The sequence below is a fragment of the Sebastes fasciatus genome, chromosome 4 (assembly GCF_043250625.1).
Source record: "Sebastes fasciatus isolate fSebFas1 chromosome 4, fSebFas1.pri, whole genome shotgun sequence".
NCBI lineage: Eukaryota > Metazoa > Chordata > Actinopteri > Perciformes > Sebastidae > Sebastes > Sebastes fasciatus.
The window spans coordinates 33,454,478-33,477,609 of NC_133798.1; the positions used below are offsets into that span (position 1 = coordinate 33,454,478).

Genomic DNA, 23,132 nt, shown 5'->3' on the forward strand with positions numbered 1-23,132 from the left:
CAAAAGTTGTTGAGATATTTCAGTCCGGACCAAAGTGGTAGACCAACCGACCGATATTGCCATTTATTGAGCTATGAAGTTAGTATAGCTAAAAAAAATCATTTCCATTTTATCCATGTTCTCGGCTCCATCTACCTACCAATCACAATTTTCCAGAGCCCAATTTGACTTATTTAGAGCAGCAAAGATGAATCAATTAGTTGTCAACTATTAAAATAATCACCAACTATTTTAATAATCGATTAATCAGAATTGAATATTTTTTTTCCAGCTTGTTTAATGTGAATATTTTGTGGTTTCTTTACTCCTCTATGACCATAAACTGAATTTCTTTGAGTTGTGGACGAAACAAGACATTTGAAGACATCATCTTGGGCTTTGGGAAACACTGATTTGACATTTTTCAAACATTTTCTGAAATTCTATATAACAACTAATCGATTAATCAACAAAATAATTGATAGACTAATCGACAATGAAAATAATCGCAGTTCTAGACTTATTGATATTGCTTGTTTTGTTCGATCAATACTTCAAAACCCAAATATATTGAGTTTACCATCATGGAAGATGAAGAAAGATTTGGAAAATTAGTAAATATTCTCATTTGAGAAGCTGGAAATAGTGATTTTTTTGCTTAAAACCTATGACTTAAATGACTTTGACTTAGAAAATTGGTTAGGTTAATTTTTAGTTGATTAATTAACAAATTGCTATAGTTTAGCTGCGTCTATTTTTTTAAACCAATTGCAAACAAAGGTTGTGTAGTTTTTGCTCATGTAGTCGGTGTTATGTTTCCTTCTATGTTAGATAAGTGTACGAGGGTATTAAATAGTCATTAGACAGAGCTTTCACAACCCAACGACACGCACACGTCACATTTTCATAATGAAGAGAAGTTACTTTTCCAATTGCTTCAACAAAAGAGGAGACATATTTACGTTTTACAACTGTCGTGTCTGGTGATATTGGTTTCTCACTTGTCTTTCATTGTTGCGTTGAAAGTTCAAATATGTCAGGGATCGTTTTGGAGGAGTCCTGAAATTCCAGGGGGTGGGGTGCGGGATGGAAAATGAATTTGAAAAGCCAAAAATCTCAGCACCTGGTAGGGACGTCATCGATATTGATCAACAACACTGTCAACCCCCCACAGATATATAGAACATTTTGTACTGTTGGCCAATAAATATCTTAGTTCTTACTCCTGTTAAAAATTTTAAGAATTCTCTCTACTCGAATCTGTTCTCAGTATGGGTGTAGTGCTTCTACTTATTTCCAAAACACCTCTGTGTAAGTCACGCTAACAAATAATGACATGCAAAAGATGCTTACGTAACAAATTGGCTTTAAAACCCTAATTTCTTGAAGATTCGTCTGAAATGTGCATCTAAAAGCAATAAATTCCTTGTTCTTCGCCAATAAAACCCAAACTGCATGCACAGACGTACACAGTATAACCCGTGAGGATATATTGGGCGCTGGCTTCAATTGTTTCTCCTTTTTTATTTTTGTACTAAGGCAACAAGCAGAGCAAATGTAGATCACATTTTCAAGATGTTTTGGGGCTTTATTCCACATTGTCTTCTCCAATTCCAGCAGATGGATGTCCCTCAAGTGGCCCATAAACGTGTTTCGAAAATAGCATGTTTACTGTAGTTATCCCCGTGAAGTTAACAGTGTAATTGCAAGTGATGTTTCCTGCTCCATCACATTCTGCTGCCATGAGTCATCTGTTGTCACGGAAGCATCGCACGCTGAACTCACCGCAGTCCTCACCCAATGCTGCGTTGATAGTGGATCAAAAAACGAATCTGGCGAGCGTCGCTGCCCATCACTCACCCCCGGTCTTCCCGCTGAGTGATTCAGACCCTTTGAAATGTGACTCTGGCACTCTTGTGAGCTAAATGATTGTGTAACACTTCATTAGAATTGGGGAGTTTATCTCCACCTTTTTTGGAGCCAAAGGATTACTGTCACATTGTCCTCATTAGGACTCTGTGGTTTAAGGCATGTTTCATCACTTTCAAATTAAGGGGGGAGATGGAGTGAGTAACTCGAGGAATTTATTTACTTTTTTTTTTTTTTTTTTAGACAATGTTCTTTCAAATGGTTGTTGTAGAGGTTGTGAGGGTTTGTTGAGCCCTTTTTAGACATGGAAAACATGACTGCTGGCTTCATCTGTGTGTTAAAGTGACGGCTTTTTGTCACTCAGACATGTTTGTCAATTATGTAAATGTTCGTCACGGCTTTAAGCAGACATGACAGGACATAATGCAGAAAGAGCCTCAGTGTTTCTATGATATTTCTCAACTGGTGGATGAGATGGAGCGCTGTTGGTGACTTGAAATGTTATGATATGAATGAATGGATTTCAAAACCGATTTTTACCATTGATGTTTTAGGGGCCCTAAAATCCATTGCGTTGCGACACAAAATCGTTCCCTAGCGTCTAATTCTCAGGGTGCGACGGCAGTGCCACGAGATGAAAATAATTGAACTCTCGGAATTCTGCATTGCGCACCACATGTCACGTGACTGAGGAACAACCAATCACAGCCGGCAGATATCTTTTCTTTCTTCCGTAAATATAAGTCTACAGTAAACATATGGTGGAGAAATTAATCATTTTAGTGCAGGGCTACCCAGAGCTTTATGATTTCTCCCACGGAACTATTTTACTGGCTTCACCCTTTCTATCCAACGACGTCACAACATCCGGTTGGTAGGTGAGCCAAATTGACACAGAGAAATCGAGCAGTAAAGCTACTGTGAGGGATTAACGGTGCTGGAAATCCATTTATCTTTTGTTTTGACTTTGTTCAGTTTAGTCAATGAAGCTTACTGCCAAATTACCGCCGCCCAAGACGATTGTGATTGGTTTAATGAATTACAAACCAGCCAGAACATTTTTTCCCCTACACCAGAATGATAACGGGTGCAGCCAGACACTAAAGAAAGATCTGGTTATGCGAGACTAAGTTCGACCAAAAGTCCAAAACACCAAAATATTCAATCTACAAAAATATACAACCAAGAAAAGCAGCCAATCCTCACATTTGTGTACCTTGAGCTATCTTCTTTTTTCTTTGCATTTTTTCTTGAAAAATGAAAAACAATGAATTGTTTATCAAAACAGTTGCAGATTGGTTTTCGTGGTTGATACATGTTTTTTGTTTTTGGTAAATACATTATGAACAGCTCCCATATGAGTACAATCTTAACTTGAAATTGGCTCATTCATGGTGTTTTGCGGTTGATTAAACCACTTTTATTTTCTTTGTACATAACCGATGACAGCAGTGTTCTTAATAAGGCTAACAAGACAACCATTTAATTACTCTTTGTCCACATTTAACCTTGTGCTGCTGTAGCCTTCCGTGTTAATTTGATGACATTCAATTCAGACGTGTGTAGTGGAAATGTGATTAGGTTCGAGCTAGTAAAATTGCTGTTGTGACGTTTATGTAAAAGTGATTTAGGAGCTCATCCAGACAGGGTTTTATATCCTCAGTGACTCGTTACCAAAATGTTCTTTCTCAAATGATCTAAATAATTATGACACATACTTTTTTGAGAAGTCACATTAACTCAGAATGATGTTCAAGATGAATTGCGGCACTTTGACAAAGCCAATAAGGGAGGTAGTGTGGAGGCGGAGGAGTGGTGAAGCTCCAGGCCGGTGTCTTCACTACAGGACGATCAAGACAGTTAAGATTCGGTGCCATTCCCTCCTTTGACTCATACGTCTTCATTTTGACAGGAGAACAAAGCAGGTAGTGTTGCTGTGGTCTTAAATAGCAGTTGCAGTTTTACCCTGATGACACGCTTATCCCGGAGGAAGAGAAAGGGTGTGTATTTAGGGAAGGGATGATGATACAGGAGCGTGCAGGTAATTCTACCCTAGGCGTCGCCTCATCAAGCACTTGGCCTTTCACCCGGTAAAGAAGAACTCTGCTGACTCGTTCACCTACTTCCTTTTAAGCCTGCTGCCACGGGATATTTTTAGCATAGCTAGCATATACTCTGTTGCAATTAGGTAGGATGCTGGTAAACAATGCTCTGGTAGGAGGCCAGCTCCAAACTTGGCTCAGTCACGAGTCAGACGCTTTCAACTGAAAAAAAGGAATAACTGGCAGGAGTTCCAGCGAAGTCCATGGGGGTTGCAAGGATTTTTTTCTTTTTTTTCTTTTTCACAGAAACACTTGTGTTTTATATTTGCGCCTTGCCACACATTCTTTTGTGTTCATGGGGGAGGAAAAGGATGAGACATTGGCTTTTGAAGTCTTTTTATCTTGTCACGTAAAGCATTCCTCACAGATGGAGTAGGACTACGTAGTCACCCCTCTTCTGTCTTATTACAGGTCATATCAGGCTGAATTAAAACATAAATTGTCTGTGCATCTGTGTGTCATTAGCACATTTAGGTAAAGGTATTTAGTTGTGTGTCTTGCTGCATTTATGCGTTTTTTCGGTGTGTAAATGTAAACACATTTAAGTGTGGGCATTCATGCATCCAGGTTTGGACACTATGCATGCGTGCAGGTGTATGTGTTTCGTGTGTGCATGCATTTGCACATGATTTACAGTCGGTAAACGTGTATGTGCATGTTCTTTAACATGTATCCACAGTAACCTCTGACTTGTGAGGGTAAAAATACAAATGGGAGGTCAGAGTGGCACACGGCTCACCCTTACTGCGGCTCTTTGCATTGTCAAAAGATATTTATATCTGGAATGAACAATTGAGAAAGATGGGTTTGATTTCCCCGCTTTGGCCTCGGGCTCGGCCTTCCTGTGGGTGCAGAGTCAACCTCAGTCAGATGCGCTGATTGGAGCCAGATCCTTTGTCCCAAATTCCGTCTCCTTGCACCCTTGAACCTCACGAAATCTCTAAACTAAAACCTTCAGTCATTGGTGTAAGTCCCACATTACACGAATCCAGCTCTAATGGGATGTTGTGAAATGTCATGAGGGCGATGCGGAGAAACATGTGCTGGTGGACGAGGAAGGGATGACTCGCAGGTGAAATGAGGTTGAAGCTGACATTCCACCAGAGCAGCTCTTTACAGTAATAGTCGTCGGCGTTGGTGTGAAGTGGAATGCTGCCGTTAATTTCTCACTCTCTGGACCCACTTTCGGTGTTTTATGAGGAGGAGGGAGGACATCTGTTGGCGTCGTTGACCCTTACAGGAATCCTCCGGGGACCTTTTAATCTTCCGTAGAGATCTATAATGTGAAGATGCAGTGATATGCTATTTTTGTCTACTCTCTCGCCAGATGCTTCTCTGAACTCTTAATACGCCCGTATCACACCCCTGGGGTCCATGAATTGTCATATGCGATACTGTGAAGGAAGGTAAATGTTCTGCAGACGTTTTATTTTACTGTCCCAAGAGTACCCCTCTGCTCCGTAAACCTCTACAGGCCCCGGGGCTCCCGAGAACCCCATTCGCTGTAAATACCCAGAATTCCTAAAACTTTCGAACCCTATATATTTTGAATTCCTCAGACGTCTTCAGACTCTTTGTATCTCAGATGCTCTGATACTCGAGGGGGCAGTGAGACCCCTTAACCCCGTCTTATCCTTATTTTCCAACCTAACCCCCCCCCCACTGCCCTACTCACACACACACACACATTTTACACACACACACCCCCTGCGATGGATTCCAGATCGGGAATTTAATGCATTTCTGTTTCGCATCACCTCCCAGGAATGCAGCACGCGTGCCACAAGCCTCATAACCTCCGGCTGATGAGTGTGAGGATGTTTAAAAGAGAGAGGAATGATGGGATACAGACGCTGCTGGGGGTTATGGGGGGCTGTGGAGGGAGGAGGGGGGTTTGACAGAGCGCATCCGGCGCGGCACTTGGCGGTAATGACCATCTTGTTGCATAAAGCAATGTTAGTGCAGCTGTGGTATGTGCCGAGCGCATCTGGACGGCAGATTTTTGGGAACGTATTTTGTGTGTGTTTGTTTGGTCTGTCCCGTCTCACTCAAATTAACGACTGTTGCACGATACGGAGGGAGGATGGAGTGAATTAACTTAGTTGGGGATCTTTGGAGCGGGGGCTGATCGAGAAGTGCAGGTTTTACAAGGCGGTCTGTTTTGCATAACGTTCAGATACTGTTTTTCTACTCTGGCAGCGTCGACACATTTACGCGTATTGAATCATGTCAGGATTAGACGCTCATTGTCAGGTTGCTTTAAGGGGAGGAAAACTTCCTGACCTGCAGATTGCACATCAGGTCTTTGTCAAATACAGCCTCCAGTTAATTCTCAGTTTGAGTTAACCTGCACGGAGCACCTTCGCAGGGTAGTCTGATAAAATACCTGCTTAGTTCATCAATGTCAGCTTTATTTGTTTCATGTTATTTACAGTCTCAGTTGCCCTGATGCAATTAACTTCCCAGTTGGAACTCTGAGCAATAAGCTAAGCAATTTTGATCCAGATCATGGACAGATACTGTAGGTCTTGACAATATGGATGTAATAAGTCATTTTTTTCCAATTTTGATGTAAGTCAATATCAAACATTAAACTAGGGCTGTCATTGGATTACAATATTTAATCGCGATTAATCACAAATTAATCAAAACTTTTTTATCTGATCAAAATGTACCTTAAAGGGCGATTTGTCAAGTATTTAATACTCTTATCAACATGGGAGTGGGCAAATATGCTGCTTTATGCAAAGGTATGTATATATTTATTATTGGAAATCAATTAACACAAAACAATGACAATTACCCTCACAGGTAATGAATTTAGCATTAAAAATATGGCATGTCTGTAAAGGGGAGACTCGTGGGTACCCATAGAACCCATTTTCATTCACATATGTTGAGGTCAGAGGTCAAGGGACCTCTTTGAAAATGGCCATGCCAGTTTTTCCTCGCCAAAATTTAGTGTAAGTTTGGAACTTTTTGGAGCCTTCTCGACAAGCTAGTATGACATGGATTCCTTAGGTTTTCTAGTTTCATATGATGTCAGTATTTTCACTCTAGCTTTAAAACTGAGCCCGCTACAACCTAAAAATCGCAAGTTGCGTTAAAGAAATTAGTGGCGTCAAATCGATTTTGCGTTAACGCGTTTTTGCATTAACTTTGACAGCCCTAATTAAAACACAACATAATATGGTTATTTTGTCACTACAGTTAGGTATGAATTTTTTGGATGAAAGCGTTCATCGAATGTGTGGCTGGATTTGTAATCTTGTGAATACCTGCAACTAACAATTATTTTAATAAAACTGAATAATTTTAACCATTTTTTAAATGAAGTCTACACAATAAAACAGTGAAAAATGGCCATCACAGTTTTCTCAGAGCCCAATGTGACGTCATCACATCGCTTATATCCAGAACCCAAAGTCCTCACATTTGACGTTTTCGCTTGATAAATGATCTAAACAACTATTCTGTTTAGGGCTGTCGCAATATTGCAATACAGCGCTATTGACAAGCCAACCACAGAGGATGACAAACAACCGCTATGTTCATTTTTTTTTTTTTTTTTTTTTGTAATTCTTTGCAATGGGAGCGTTTACACTATGCTGCAAATGCCAGCAGCGTGACGAGGCACTGAGCGTCTATACTGCACTGAGCGCTGCACGTATGGTGTTTTTTTTTCTGGTCGCCGAGAGTTGAAAAATGTCCAACTTTGGGTAAAACACTGCGTTCGTCACTGTTTTAAAGGGACTGTTTGTAACTTTTTAAGCGTATAAATGTACGGGGTCGGGACACATGCACGCTCGCATATGCGCGCTCACGTGTGGCCGGGGCCTCTGCTCCGCTGCCTGCTTGCCTTCGCTCACACAGCGCACGTTCTCGCATACTCGCTCCACCTCTAGACGTGAACGCCCACTCACTCCACACTGCAAAAGAGTTAGTTTAGTTCTGAGAATATCTAGTGAATGTAGAGTGGACGTTTGTGCAGAAACAAATGCTTCAGCTCCTCCAGACCAACAGAGGTTTCAGGTGTCTTGTGAAGTGACGGGGCTCCGCAGGGAGAAATGTTATCGTCTCGTTACCGACCGGGTGCCGGTGTCTTCCTGCTCTCTCCGGTTGCGGGCGGAGACAACAACGTTACTCGCTGCGGAGCCCCGCTGCCTCAGACTGCGCTGAGGCAGGAAAAGCCAACACTAGGATCAGCATTGATTCATGGAGAGACCTTCGTCTGGTCAGCTAACATTACTGCCAAGCAGGTGAAATATAGAGTGATATTGTGGTTTTAGCTGACGTGTGTCGCCTCACTGTTTTGAGCGATGCTCGTTCATGTCTATTTAGAGCGAGCAAGTGCGAGCCCGACGCTGACTTTTGTTGACTTAACGGCCACAGGTGTTGCTGTTAACAAGCATTTCTGAAAGTTACAAATAGTCCTTTTAACAATAAATCGCTGTGCCACATTGTTCTTCTGTGTTCTGTATTGAACAAAAACAAGTATTTAATTCATTTTAAAACTGTCATTTTAATCATTTCAAAGCAACTATGTACGTAATAATAGCCTAACAATAAAGCTTATTTATATAGCTCTAAAATCAGGATTAATTAAGAAAAAAAGAACATGGCAGTGATATTGCATCTCACGCTGTTCAGCCGATCATTATCACTGCAGGGGAAATTCCTTCATTGAGACAGCCCTAAATCTATTATAAAAATAGATGCCGATAAACTTGTCATGTAGTTGATTAATTGACCAATCGTTCTGCACTTCTCTCATTTGCATAATCTTTCATCAGATAGTTGCTGATTTCAATCAAATCCATTTATTTGAGAGATGTTCTTGTATACGGCATAATTTAGTATTGAGAGTGAAATGAGAAAAATGTTTTGTAAAAAACATGTTCATGAAATCAAACATTAAAAAAAACATAAAATCCCTTGAATACATTACACATACCCACAAAAATGCTTAGTTTGATAATTAAGGAAGATTTCATTCTCTCAGTCTCTGTTAAACTTCTCTGCATGCCCCAGAATTACTTGAAGTCCCTCGTCGACCAGACATTACAAAAACAGGATGACAGTTCAGTTGCACATTAATACAATTATAGAATAGCACATGATCCTGATGATAATGACTATATCGTACATAGCGAGACAGAGGACAGTGATCAACTTTATTTTGGAAAATGGAAGGTCTAGACAGTGAGGTCATGGAAATGAAGTCACCATTTCTCTGTAATTATTTTGTCCCCTACACTTTACACATTTATTACTGTGTGACAGTAAGTGTAACTCCCCATGCTTCTGTTGTCTTTAGCCATCAGAATTACACAACTTCTCTAACCGGTTTCTGTAGTGGTGTGGTGTTTGTGGCACTCTAGCGCCCCCTGGTGAACATATCAGGTCAAGGCAACGGTGCAGCTGGCCGTGGGTTTGTGCAGTACTGTTTTCTTTGATTAGTGTTTATTCAAAGACAAAATACAGTCAATACAGTGAGCCTGTTAGTCAAGATGTGTTTTATTCCATAGTTCAGTCTTCAGCTTTTTACATATATATATAAAAACATAAAATAGAAATCACAATGTTCACTCATGACAGTATCAAAGGCACTGATGGTTACAGTACAACAACAAATGTTCTGCAGTTAGCATTCTTGTTCGGAGTGAGACTTTGGCTAAATGCCCTATTTCTGACACTGTGTTTACAAGCAGGAAATGTTTAAGAGCCAGTTCTTTAGACAGATATAAATCTAGGTCAGACAAACCGGAGAGAAAAAAAAGCGCTTTCATGATGATGAGAAAATGTTTAGTGAATCGTGTACATGGTATTTCAATTCAGGCTGTTTTTGTTTTATTTTTAGAAGACAACTTTGTTAAACATCATGGACTTTACATTAGACATGTCATCCTCAAGTGCTACTGGTGCTGCCCTCATGCAGCTGAACTTTAGTAAGGAAAACAAAAAACATCGTTAATATATGTACAAAAATCCCTTATATTTATATTTTCATGTAAAAATGGTCCCAAAGAGTCAATAGGAAAATAGCAACAGGAAAGAGAACAGTTTGTGGCAGTTTCAAATAGATTATGCTTTTTTTTTTTTAAAGATATTACAACTTAATAGATTGATGTGGTTCAACATCTCTTAACTTTACAACAACTTGAACCCAAAACACACTCAAACAATTTATGTTGGACAGGTCTGACTCTGGTTAAAAAGTAGTGCATTTCATAGATATAAATCAACTGTCAGGACAAAATGATAATAGGTAGTGGTGGGCACTCTTGAACTCATGAATTTTAATAACCTGCGAAAGTCAACAGATTTAAATTATGTATGTATCGTTAGCTCAGTGGGAGTTTTAGCCACGGTCAGCTCTTATATAATCGACTGTGTCCACTGTTAAAGGAACAGTGTGTAACAATTAGGGGGATCTATTGGCAGAAATGGAATATAATATTAATAATATGTTTTCTTTCGTGTATAATCGCCTGAAAATAAGAATCGTCGTGTTTTTGCTACTTTATGGTACATTAACTTTTGGAAACTTTCTTCTCTTATATCACAAAAATAGTTCACTGAAATGTGTTTCTGAAAACATTTTGTGAGAGAAATAAGTCATGCTGTTGTCAATAAAAAATTAAGCTGTCTTTATTTTTGCGTTTTTGCGTAAAAGTAGCCTAGACCTCAACTTTATGCAAATGAGGAGCGGCCTATGGGCGCCCAGTGTCTCGAATCATGCCGCCACGCTACCAGAATGCATCACGCGGCTGCTTACATGGACAATGAATGGGAAACGTGGAAAATACGGAGGCTGCAGATATGTACCATTAGAATGTGCCGTTTATATCTAAATACGAAGCGGGTCCTCTTCACGGGCCGGCCGCCATGTTCTACAGTAGCCCAGAAAGGACAAACCAAACACTGGCTCCAGATGGGGCCATTTGCGTTTTCACACTTTTGAGTCGGCCACCGTAGATCTCCTACACGATTGGCACATGGGAGAGGTTTCAGACGGTTGCCATCTGCAACTTCATCGCTAGATGACACCAAATCCTACACACTAACAATGTTGCTTAAAGAGACCGGAAGCTTCAATAGCGAGCTTGCAGTTTTCCTACAGGAGCCCAGATGGTCTAAAGTAGAGTGATCTTTCAAAATGTGTCCAGTTCCTGTACGTTTGAGTGTACTGTAATGCTCGGACTGGGGAGTCATTAGCTCTGGGTAAATGTTGGATCAATGCTAAACTATTTAACAATTTTAGATTGCCTGCCTTAGTAGCCCAAATTACTGTAATATACTTTATCTGTGGTGGTTATTAAGCGTGATTTATGCTTGCCACTTCCGCAAGTGTCCGCTTGGCCAAAGTGACGTCACACATTATGCCTTTGCATTTACTGCATTATGTTACCCAATTGCTAATTTGCAAAATTGTTAGCCTCTGTGGCTTAATAAAGATTAATGAAGTGAGTTCTTTTACCTTTATAACAAATTGTATGTCCTGTACATCATTTTGGAATGAAAATTCCCCACTAATTGGACTTTAATCACACTGCCAATCTACATTTTTAGCTGCTCAATTATACAAGCCCAAGCAACTGACATGGCAATCAATACATTTAACAACAAAGCTTTTATTATTCCAGCATGTTTCCTGGTGTTATCACTCCTTCACTTAGTATTTTTGTTGGGTCCCTGCTAGAATTAGTGATCCTCATGTGAAAATCTTTTAAATGTCTTACAATGACAGACTTGTTCAAAGGTGTACCAGCTCAACCAGTGCTGGTTCCCACTAAATATTCATAAACGGGATAAAGGTCATTGATTATTGAATGCCCCCTAATCAGAAAATGCCTCATATTATCCTGATAAATCTTGAATTTGGACTCCACTGAAACATCCAGTTACCAGAGAACTCCTCCCAGTCACTAGTTCGACATGTTGTGTCCCAGACAGTATATCCCAGCAGCCCTCTCTTGTCCTCTCCTCTGTGTTGTGGACATGTTTAAGGTTCAGGGCTAACGGGGTCTCTACTGGGCCTGGGTTGTCTGGTTCTTCATCTCCTTCCATTGCTTCTGCCTCAGGCTGAGCTCTGCGTCAGAAAAGGCTGCTGGGCCCCAGTTGGTGATCAGCTGCTGTCCCTTGGAACCTGGAGGAGAGAAATGATCAAGAGACTGTTCACCATAGAGGTAGGAATGTTTCATTCTAGTGTTGTCTATAAAATGCATCATAAACGACAAGTCAAAGCAGCAGACATCGAGTCTCATTTGCAGATGGAAAATTGAACTGTGTCCTGTGTGTTATGTTGCAGCAATGCGACTAGGTATGGCCCTCGCTATAATATCTCTTTCTCTCTGTCGCTCGATGTCTGTCTGTCTGTTGCTCTCCGTCTCTCTCGCTCTCTGTCGCGCTTTCTCTGTCTCTCCCTCTGTCGCTGTCTCGTTTTCTGTCTCTTTTGCTCTCTCTTTCTCTCTGTCACTCTCTCTCTCTCCCGCTGTCTCGCTCTCTGTCTCTTTCTCTCCCTCTCCAACTGTCTCGCTCTCTGTCTCTTTCTCTCTCTCTCTCTCTCTGTCACTCTCTCTCTCTCGCTCTGTCTCTCTCTCCCGCTGTCTCGCTCTCTGTCTCTCTCTCTGTCGCTGTCTCGTTTTCTGTCTCTTTCGCTCTGTCTCTCTTTCTCTCTCTCTCTGTCTCTCTTTCTCTCTCGCTATGTCTCTCTGTCGCTGTCTCGCTCTGTCTCTCTCCCTCTGTCTCTGTCGCTCTATGTTTCTTTCTCTCTGGCTCTCTGTGTCTCTTTCTCTCTCTCGCTGTCTCTTTCTCTGTCCCTCTCTCCCCCGCTCTGTCGCTGTCTTGCTCTCTGTCTCTTGCTTGCTCTCTCTCTCTGTCTCTTTCGCTCTCTCTCTGCCGCTCTCTCTCTCTCGCTCTCGGTCCGTCGTTGTCTCTCACTCTGTCTCTCTCCCTCTGCCGCTCTCTCTTTCTGTCTCTCTATCTTGCTGTGTCTCTGTCGCTCTCTCGGTCTCTGTCACTTTCTCTGTTGTTCTCGCTCTCTGTCGCTCTGTGTCTCTTTCGCTCTTTGTCTCTTCCTCTCTCTCTCGCTCTGTCTCTTTCGCTCTTTGTCTCTTCCTCTCTCTGTCGCTGTCTCTTTTTCTGTCGCTCTCTTTGTCTGTCTGTCTCTCTCCTCCTCTGTCTGACGCTCTTGCTCTCTGTCTTCTTGTGTCTCTGTTGCTCTCTGTCTCTCGCTTTCTCTCTCCCTCTCTTTCGCTTTCTGTCTGTCGCTTTCTCACTGTAACTATCGCTTTCTCTCTCGCTCTGTCTCTGTGTCTCACACTCTCTCTGTCTCTGTGTTGCTCTCTCTCTCTCTCTCTCTGTTGCTCTGTCTCTATCTCTCCCTGTCACGCTCTCTCTCTCTCTCTCTGTTGCTCTGTCTCTATCTCTCCCTGTCACGCTCTCTCTCGCTCTCTTGCTGTGTCACTCTCTCTCTGTCCGTCTGTCGCTCTCTGTCTCCATCCCTCTGTCCGTCTGTCTGTCCGTCTGTCTGTCTGTCTCTCTCCCCACAGCTGCTCCGCTATGACCGCACACTCGCCAACGTTTACGCCGGGCTTGCAAAACACTGGCGGTAATCAAACAAAGTTTTAATGATAATTAAAATTTTAAAAGGTAATACTAACCACCGGGAATTTTACCGTGGTTTATAGTGAAACTGTTAATCGTTACATCCCTTTAAAGTTCATAGAAGTTGGTCTTTATTACCTATTTGAGCCTTCTTAAATATTCGTATGACAATTTCACACAAATGTCTAACAGGATAAAATGATGAAGTGATGACATTTTGGACAGACATGAATGTAAACTGCAACTTGAGTGGTTGGCAGAGGCATACAACCACGAGGTAATTCTAGTTTAGTAATATCTTTGTTGTCGCAGATATAGTAGCTGATAATGGATGCAATGGAAGAACGGCCGTTAAAGCTATTAAAAACACATGTTATTAATGGATGTAAAGGGGTTGAGCTGGCTGAGCGTGATGGTAAAGCTACTCCTGTGGTGTATGTAACACATCTATTCTATCCAATAGAAGTATCAGGTTCAAATCCTGATGGGAGTTTCTGCCTTTAAATGGTCATTTCTGTATTTTTCGACGCTGACCTTATTTTCCCATGTTTTTGTGTCTAAGTGACTAAAGGGAAAACATTTTTAAATTGGTCCAGTATTGAGCCAGAGCGCTGTAACCGGCAGCCGTTAAACAGGCTCTTATAGTGCAAAGTGCTTGTTTTTTTGCCACTGACAGATTGTTATTAGTGTCTGTAGGGTCTTTTCCATAATGTTGTCAAACACATAAATAACAACCTGAGCCTGTCAGTGGCAAAAACGAGCACTTTTAGTGAGCGTACATTAGCGGCGGCGCTCTCCCTCAATACTGGACCAATTTCAAAAAGTGTTGTCCCCATTAGTCACTTTGACACAAAAACATGGGAAAATAGGTTCCAGGTTGAAATATGCTGAAGATATCCTTTAACAACGCTTTTTGCCAGTGTTACTATCTTAGGTCCTTTGAGGAGTATATTTATAGTAAATTTCGGCACAAGGTAGAGTACTTCCTCTCTCGCCAACCAGTAACAAAAACACCGAACGTGCAGTGCTAACCGCAGAACCGATGCGGTATTACGGTTATTGCGACAGCCCTAAAACTAATTCTACCCGTAATCCTAAAGTCAAGTCGTACCCCTCAACCAGTCACAAAGATACAAGTACAAACAGTGTGTGTGTTGCCGTTACCTGGTTGAATGAGTCGTAACATGCCCTCGTGTTCAGCCACCTTGTGCTTCCAGGTCCTGGTGTTGTTGGTTGCATCTTCCAGCTTCTTCATCACCGTCTGGTTCACGCAAGAAAACACAGAGACAAAGTTATTTATAGGTAGTAAAATACAAGGGGAGGTTTTTCTTTTCTGAAAACCTAATTTAATGACAGCACTGTTTTGGAATACTGTATCAACAAATAAAATGTAATTATTATTGAGTTTCTTGCATAATTTTCTATCATGTCTAAATAGCTGCCTCCCATCCAGCAGTAATATTAGTGACACCATGTGGTAAAGAAAGGTACTACTTAACTATGAACTGAAGTTTTTTATTTTTTAGTAAATGTAGACGGATACAAAGTCATAATGTAATATAGCTCTTAATTATTTACTCTGTAAAAAATCCTAAATAACAGCAATGAGGGGGAGTTTCTGTGTATACCTGTTATCACTGTCATAACAGGTATACAGTGCAAGAACACATTGTTGTTCATTATATATTGTCGCGAAAGAGATTAAATAACACTTCAAAGTTACGCAGAATTTTGGCGAGGAAAAACTTATGGCCATTTTCAAAGGGGTCCCTTGACCTCTGACCTCAAGATATGTGAATGTAAATGGGTTCTCTGGGTACCCATGAGTCTCCCCTTTACAGACATGCCCACTTTATGATAATCACATGCAGTTTGGAACAAGTCATAGTCAAGTCAACACACTGACAGCTGTTGTTGCCTGTTGGGCTGCAGTTTGCCATGTTATGATTTTAGCATATTTGTTATGCTAAATGCAGTACCTGTGAGGGTTTCTGGACTATATTTGTCATTGTTTTATGTTGTTAGTTGATTTACAATAATACATATATACATACATTTGCATAAAGCAGCATATTTGCCCACTCCCATGTTGATAAGAGTATAAATCAGCTGACCTGGTACTGCTCCAGCGCCCCCTGCCTCTCCGCCTCCAGCTCCTCCAGTTGTTGCATCGCTGCCTGCAGGGCGCTCTCCTTGGCCAGACGGTCCTTCTCCAGCTCCTTTTTCTCAGCCTCCGTCTGGGAGATGGCGCGCTGCTGCCGCAGGTGGTGCTCCTCCAACTCTGCCCTCTTTGTTGCCTCCTCCTCCAGTAACCTGCTCCACACAGACATTAACATGGGTGAGTACAATAATTCTGTATATAGGCTTCTCATTTCCAGCTGGTCTGAGCCCTGCATTGTCACATAAAACACCATCTACGCTGAGGCATATAATAATAAAAAATAAATTGAGCACAGTGTGTGCATTTTCCTCATTTATTTTCATTGACATTCTTTTCTTGTTAAAGACATTATGAGCCGCAATACAATCCCAACATTTTTTGCAATTCCCATCATTAATACAAACTGTATGTATATTTTAACTGTTTGAAAACATTAAATGTCTCTAGACTGTAAAAGTTTAAATTAATCGAAAGTATCAAATGTCAACCCTTATCTAAATCGAAAATGTGTGAAAGAGGATGTAGCAAAGATTTCCTCATTCCAAGTAATAAAGTTAAGCAACTAAAGTGTAAATCAATAGTAAGGTGGAGGTGGTTGTGACATGTCAGTGTGTCAGCAGGTGGTGCTATAGTGCAATTATGGACCATGTATTTAAGATTATGCTTTGATAATGTGTTTATATTCTTTATCAAACACACTTTATATAAAAGGCAGCCAAAGATTCATTGAACCAAAATGTAAGGCCACTGTTATATACTTTCATTAATGAATGAAATAAAGTAAATTAACATTTCATTTGTTTGATTTTTGACTGCATTAATCTTGCATCAAATATAATCTGAAAGAAATAGAAAAACATTGCACATTGTATACATGAACTACAATGTACTACTGACAAAATGTACAAAAATCAAGTTGGCATTATGACAATGAATACCTTACTGGGAAAGAAAAGTTGCTAAACTATTTGCTACATCTCTACACACAAGTAACTCAAATCTGCCCTAAGCCTACCCTCCAACCAAAAAACCTCTGTATGGTACGACGTTAATTGCCCGACATTATCTAATGATAAAGGACCGGTCGCCGTCTCTTTAACACAGTGGTTTAATTTAAGCACCGCGGTCAGTACAATGGCGCTGACATGCTCACTACTGGTTAGTCAAATGTGAGGTGGAAAGTAAATGTCAGCAGAGAGGAAGGAAGGACAAGGGAGGAAATGTGGTGGACAGAGGGAAGTACAAGTTGAATGTCTGGCTGCGTGAGAGACTCGTGAAAAAAAAGAGGAGCAGACTCGGCCCCATGTGGCTGTTTACAGATGGTTTCATGATAAACTAACAGCGAATATGAAGTAAGATATCTCATATCTGGAGTGGACAACTTGGACTAGCTGATAAAAGGAGGCGACTAGCAGCTCGATACATCCGCAGAACGTGATATTTATCATGTCATGCATGTGTGTTTTTGTTCATACAAACTTTAAAAACAAACCTGTTGGATGATATGATGCATCTTCTGGTGGTTTTAGCAGCTGGTTATGTTTTTATATAAAAAGTGTTCAACTTGGGTATCTCATCATAACTCAATAGATTTTAATCTGAACACGTTTGTTATTGATGCATGGAGTTTAATTTCAGCTTTTCAGTTGGCCTTTAACCCTCTGAGACCTACGACTGACTTGACTGTCTTTATAAGGCTGTAGTCGGCTTTAGAGCTAGAGTGAAGGTACTGGTATCATTTGAAACTAGAAATGTAGCTGTTGCAACCGGTGAGTTGCAAGTTGTTGCAGCAATTTTTGGGTTGATACCATTTGTTACACAGATTTGGTGCTACATTTAACCATTCATTTATCACTTGATAATCCCTCCAAAATACCACATTAAGACACCAAGACCTTGAGGAACACCATAGAAAAAGCCATGCTGCAATTTGGTATCAAAAACTTTTGACATTTGGAGATTTCTGCGAGAATTGCATTTTTCAGCGATTGGATGGCGAGCACTTCTGTTCTGGAAACTGCTCAGAAACCCCCTTACTGTCAATCTACAGTACCTAGGAAAGCCATACATCCTCTTAATGCTCTAGCTCTCTAGTTTGTGGTTGTAAAGTTTCATGAGGCTGTGATTATCCTAGAGGTCACCACAGGTCATTTTATACAGTGAGGTCAAGTTTTAAAAAATGGGCTACCATGAGGACCAACATCATCACACATGAATACAGTTGGGCTCATTGGATCCACAAGAGTCTCAGCTTTACAGTGATACCAAATTTATGTAATTCAAAGACTGTTTAGGGACCCCAGTATGCAGAAATATTCAAATACACTATTTTTAAATAGGCGAAAATAACACATTTATACTGCACTCAAAAAACTGCATGTTTTTTGCCCCAAACTGCATGTGATTATCATAAAGTGGGCATGTCTGTAAAGGGGAGACTCGTGGGTACCCATAGAACCCATCTTCATTCACATATTTAGAGGTCAACGGTCAAGGGACCTATTAGGAGCATTATTTAGCATTTTTCCCAAGAAGCTAACATGACATGGTTGGTACCAACGCATTCCTTAGGTTTTCTAGTTTCATAATATACCAGTGTCTTCACTCTAGCTACAGCTTCTTAAAAACAGTAATGTAGGCCAGGATTGCACTCAGACAAATGACTGACCGTGCCTGCAGCCTGCGGACGGCCTCCTCGTCCTGTCTGGCGCGCTTCTCGTTCTCCAGAGCGTCCTCCAGTTGGCCGTACATGCCCTCCAGCTCCCGAACCCGCTGCAGGTACTGTTCCAGCTCAGTGGACTTCTGGGCCACCTGCTCCTCCATCTGCTGCCGTACCTGTTGAACCAGGAAAAATACAGAGAAACACTTTATTCATCACTTTTTTAATAAATGACTTACATCTTACCCTTAAAGTGACTATTTCAGCCCAGTCTATGTTAAGTACTTTTATGTGCTCTATGTTAACTCTTTAGCACTGTGATAGTGGGTGTAAAGTACACATACTGTGTACAAAAGTACATTAGCCTGTGATTAATCAGCATTTTACTAGAATCTAGATTAGATTTTCTGCTAAGGAGTTTATAGATTAGCACAGAGATGAACATAAACTTTATCAACTATTTTAATAATCAGTTGTTTTGGTTATTTATCAAGCAAAAATGTAAAACATTGGCCACTTCCAGCTTCTAAAAAGTGAGGATTTGCACCTTTTTTCATTTTATTTCACGTTACGTTGAACTATCTTCGGGTTTTCAACTGTTGGTTGGCCAAACAAGCAATTTTGAGAAATTATAATGTGCATTTTTCTAAATTTTCTGATATTTTATAGACCAAATAATTAACTAATCATAAAAATAATACAGAAATGAATTGCCAATGACAAGAATCACTTGTTTTAGCTCTATGATTTAAGGATGTTGTGTTTGTATTTTTAAATGTGAACTTTTAAAATGTGAAGGTACAGGTGAGGTTATACAGTGTTTAACCCTGACAATGTTATATTTATTGTATAAATATGTGCACTAGATACACGTGTTGAGGCTTGGTTGCACTTTACCGGTTTCACTCATTAAAGTAATAAAAATCTAACTCAAGCTGTCTCTTCGTGAAAACAGCCCACCAAGACACTGATGGATGTTAAACATCATCTAGCTATCACCAGAGGCAGTGAAGCACAGTGTAGAAGCCTTATTGGTGGTTACATTTACCAAATGGACCTTACAGTAACCAGTACGGTTCTACAATTACTATCAAGCAGCGAAGCATGTCAATATTAAGCTACGTAGAGATGTCTTCACCACCTATTGCGTTATTAAATGTAGTGATCAACACAACTTAAAACAACTCGTCTGCTGTTTCAGCTTCACTCTGAGCTGTAGTGTGACTTAACTTTAAATCTATTCCAAGTTGTTCTACTAAGAATCTTTTTTACATTTCATTTAACCTGACACCGGTAGATAAATGTCACATGACAATATTGTACTTAACTAATAAAAAACAACCTACAGTACAGTATACCAAAAAGAGAAAGCTGTATTTAAAGGGATAGTTTGGGGGTTTTGAATTGGGGTTATAGGAGGTATTTATCTACAGTCAGTGTATTACCTACAGTAGATAACGGTCAGCACGCCCCCAGTTTGGAGAAGCAGACAGGAGTTACCACACACAAGCAAAGCAATACAGTGCTGTTGTATTTTGCAACCAGACTCAATTGAAAAAAAACAGTAATTTTTACCTCGCAGAACACAGGAGTTGCTGGTCTACCGCTGTCTCGATCAGTTCGTTTGTTTGTGTTATTGTGTGACTTTGGTTAGTTCGGATTCTCCGACGTCGCTCAATAACACAAACAAACTAACCGATCGAGACAGCGGTAGACCAGTAACCCCCGTGTTCTGCGAGGTAAAACTAGTTTTTTTCCAATGGAGTCTGGTTTTCCTTGGCAAGAGCATAGATGGATACGACGGAAAGAGCTGTCTGACGGCAAGATAAAGCGCAGAAAATATTCTAAATATAGCGTACACTTAAACTGATATTGATTTTTTTAGTTGTCTAAAATACGTTTTGCTGCTGCCCCCGTCCACAGCAGTACATTGCTTTTCTCCGGTGTCGATACTCCTGTCTGCTTCTCCAAACTGGGGGCGTGCCGACCGTCATCTACACTGACTATGGATAAGTACCTCATACAACCCCATTTCAAAACACCCAAACTATCCCTTTAAGCTGCTCTTGCTCCACCACTTGCTCTGACATAACTCTGTGGAAGATGACGAGGAGTGACGTACCATTTTCTCTCTCTCCAGGTCAATCCTGTAGCGGTCCTGGAGTTCAGTTTGGGTCTGAAGACGCCTTCGTTCTTCTTCTGCTGCATTAGTCGCCGCCTCCTCCAGAGCCTGGCCAAAAGAGAAACAAAAAAGGTCAGATATTCCCAGTAGATAAAAGCACCTTTTTACTTTCTGTCAACTGGGTTTCACCTTTAAATTCATGTGAAATATAAAAATAAAGAAGGCAGAAACATCTAAACAGAGAGTTTAAATGGAGGCCATGGCCCTATCAGGGGGAAGGGTTACAGTCTGCTTATTTTAGTTTGAAGGTCAAGAAGCAACCTGTGGCCTACAGTTTATAAACAGAAGTGAATACATTACATCTAAATAGTTCTTGAGATGTAAAACCTTTATTTAACAAAGACAGAGATGCAAGCTCTGAAGAGGAATTGAGAGTGAACATAAGTAGTGTCCACTGCTAAAAGATTTCTTGCTAAGACATGCATATTGAAATAAAAAACGTACTGAAAAGGTAACTGCATGAACTGCATAGTGACAGACAGACTGCAATGAATTGTTGTGGATCCAAGTCTAGATATGACTATGAGAGATACTATGAGAGATTAAGACATTTTATTCCAACTCAGAAAGGGATTTTTGCAGCATTAAAAAATAAACTAAAACTTATATTGTCTGCTCCTCCATATTCCTCAGAGATCTACCCTCCCCTAACCTTCACATTCATACACAACTCATGTTTGCTTTAACCTCCAAAGATGACAATATTATAAAACTAACATTACTAACACTTAACAAAAATAAAAACTATAAAAGATAAAGTTGTTGGTCACTGCTCATTCTTCTCCGTCAGCCCTTTAACACACTCATAGTCTGTAAATCTACGTATAACTCTACCTTACTCTATATTTGAAATGGTAAAGAGTGAACTCAGTTTGTCTTCCTTTAGTTGTCGTCACCTATTTTTGGATTGTTTTGTGTTTTTTCTTTCTTTTTTTAATTAAAAAACGTTAAATGTGAGAGAGAGGAATGAAACAGTGAGTTAAGGAAAGGCAGTTTCAGCAGACGTTTGGTCTCCGAGTGCCTTTCGGTTAAACATTATTTGTATTTCTATACAGAAGTTAAGACGTTGGAACGCGTCTCCATTGTGTTGTACATTAAAGCAGATGTAACAGGAGAAGTTAATCTTCAAGTTAATCGAGTTATGCGGGTGGTCAATCAGTAACCTCATGTTGACTCATGTCACCCAGCTGTGAACCGTCTTAAGACTGCGACAGTCTACTATATATAGCAGCGTAGTGTGAGAGCCAGACTGCCTATTGTGTGTGTGTGTGTGTGTGTGTGTGTGTGTGTGTGTGTGTGTGTGTGTGTGTGTGTGTGTGTGTAGCCATACATGTGTGTGTTCATTGTGCATTGATGCAGCCATCTATGCGAGACAGGACTTTCACCTCAATGGCAGATTGTTGTGCATTCATGGAGAGCAGAGTCGTCCCACACAAAGACAAACCGTTATTCTCTGTTCCAACTGTATGTTACACAACGACTCTGTGAACTAGTGACTATGGGACCAGGGACTATGGTGGAAATACTGTATGTCCTGATGCCAGATGTATAACTGATGCTCACATGCACACACACAAAAACATTTCCTCACACATAAACTGTTATTTAGAAAAAGCAGAACATGCAGTGAGAGCGTGCACACGTGAGGAATATAACTCAGACAAGGTCTACACATGATAAACATGAGTGATATGATGAGGTGGAGACAGAATCTAAATAATAATATGTTGTGGGTTGCTTTGTGATTTAAGACTAACCCTTTATTTCCTGTTTTACGCTTTTCATTGTATCCTGTACTGTGAAACACTTTGTAAAGTTAGTTTCGATACCATTACTGTAAACTAAGTCATTGATTATATATCTGGCATTTAGTAATGACGACTGAGATATCACTGCCAATGAGGGTTGACAGGAACATGTGATGAATTATTAATAATGGTGCCATAAATGTCCACGACTGTGTGTAGTGATAGCTGCTCTGGTGCTGCTGGAGAGCCTTTCCCAATGTGGCAACATGGAGCTTCCTCTTTGCTGTTATTTTTAATGACTGGTATAAACACTACAGTAGTGGAGCAGGCAGAAGTATTGATATGGAAATTAGTCATTAAGGGCATCTACATCCGTTTATGGCTAACGGTGGGGGCAGAAACGAGGCTGTGCCCAGTCTCACAATGATTGAGATTTATAAAACAGAACCATGCGTATGTCCAGCTTTATGTTTTAGTTCACACAATTTGAATCATCTGGCCCTCAGGAGGTCATCGTTCTATACCTCATGAACTGATATATTGTAACTCAGTGACCACTTTATTAGGGACACCGGTACAATCTAATGCAACACGTCAGCCATAAATTCTCAAACAAAACTCACACCCTTGCCAAAATGTATGCCATACACATTGACAAACCCAAAATGACTGAAAAAAAAATGTCCCTAGTTTGGCACAAGGGTTAACCTCACGGCCATTTCCAGTGTTAACAGGAAGCAGCCATTCATCATCAGCATTTCGAGAATCCACATAATCACAACCAGTGAGTCAGCGTGGTCAACAGACAGAAGTGTGAATCAGG

The 23,132-nt window shown here is 40.5% G+C and overlaps 1 protein-coding gene across 1 annotated transcript in view; it reads right to left on the minus strand.

The window, feature by feature from the left end:
• Positions 1-9,449: 9,449 nt before the first annotated feature.
• swap70b (switching B cell complex subunit SWAP70b) overlaps positions 9,450-23,132 on the minus strand; it is a 35,988-nt gene continuing 22,305 nt past the window's right edge. The window contains exons 8-12 of the mRNA XM_074633741.1: positions 20,502-20,609; positions 18,389-18,555; positions 15,674-15,872; positions 14,724-14,820; positions 9,450-12,099 (exon numbers count right to left, since the gene is read on the minus strand). Of these exons, the coding sequence (XP_074489842.1) occupies positions 11,981-12,099; positions 14,724-14,820; positions 15,674-15,872; positions 18,389-18,555; positions 20,502-20,609 (690 nt within the window). The 3' untranslated portion in view covers positions 9,450-11,980. The remainder of the gene's footprint in view (positions 12,100-14,723; positions 14,821-15,673; positions 15,873-18,388; positions 18,556-20,501; positions 20,610-23,132) is intronic.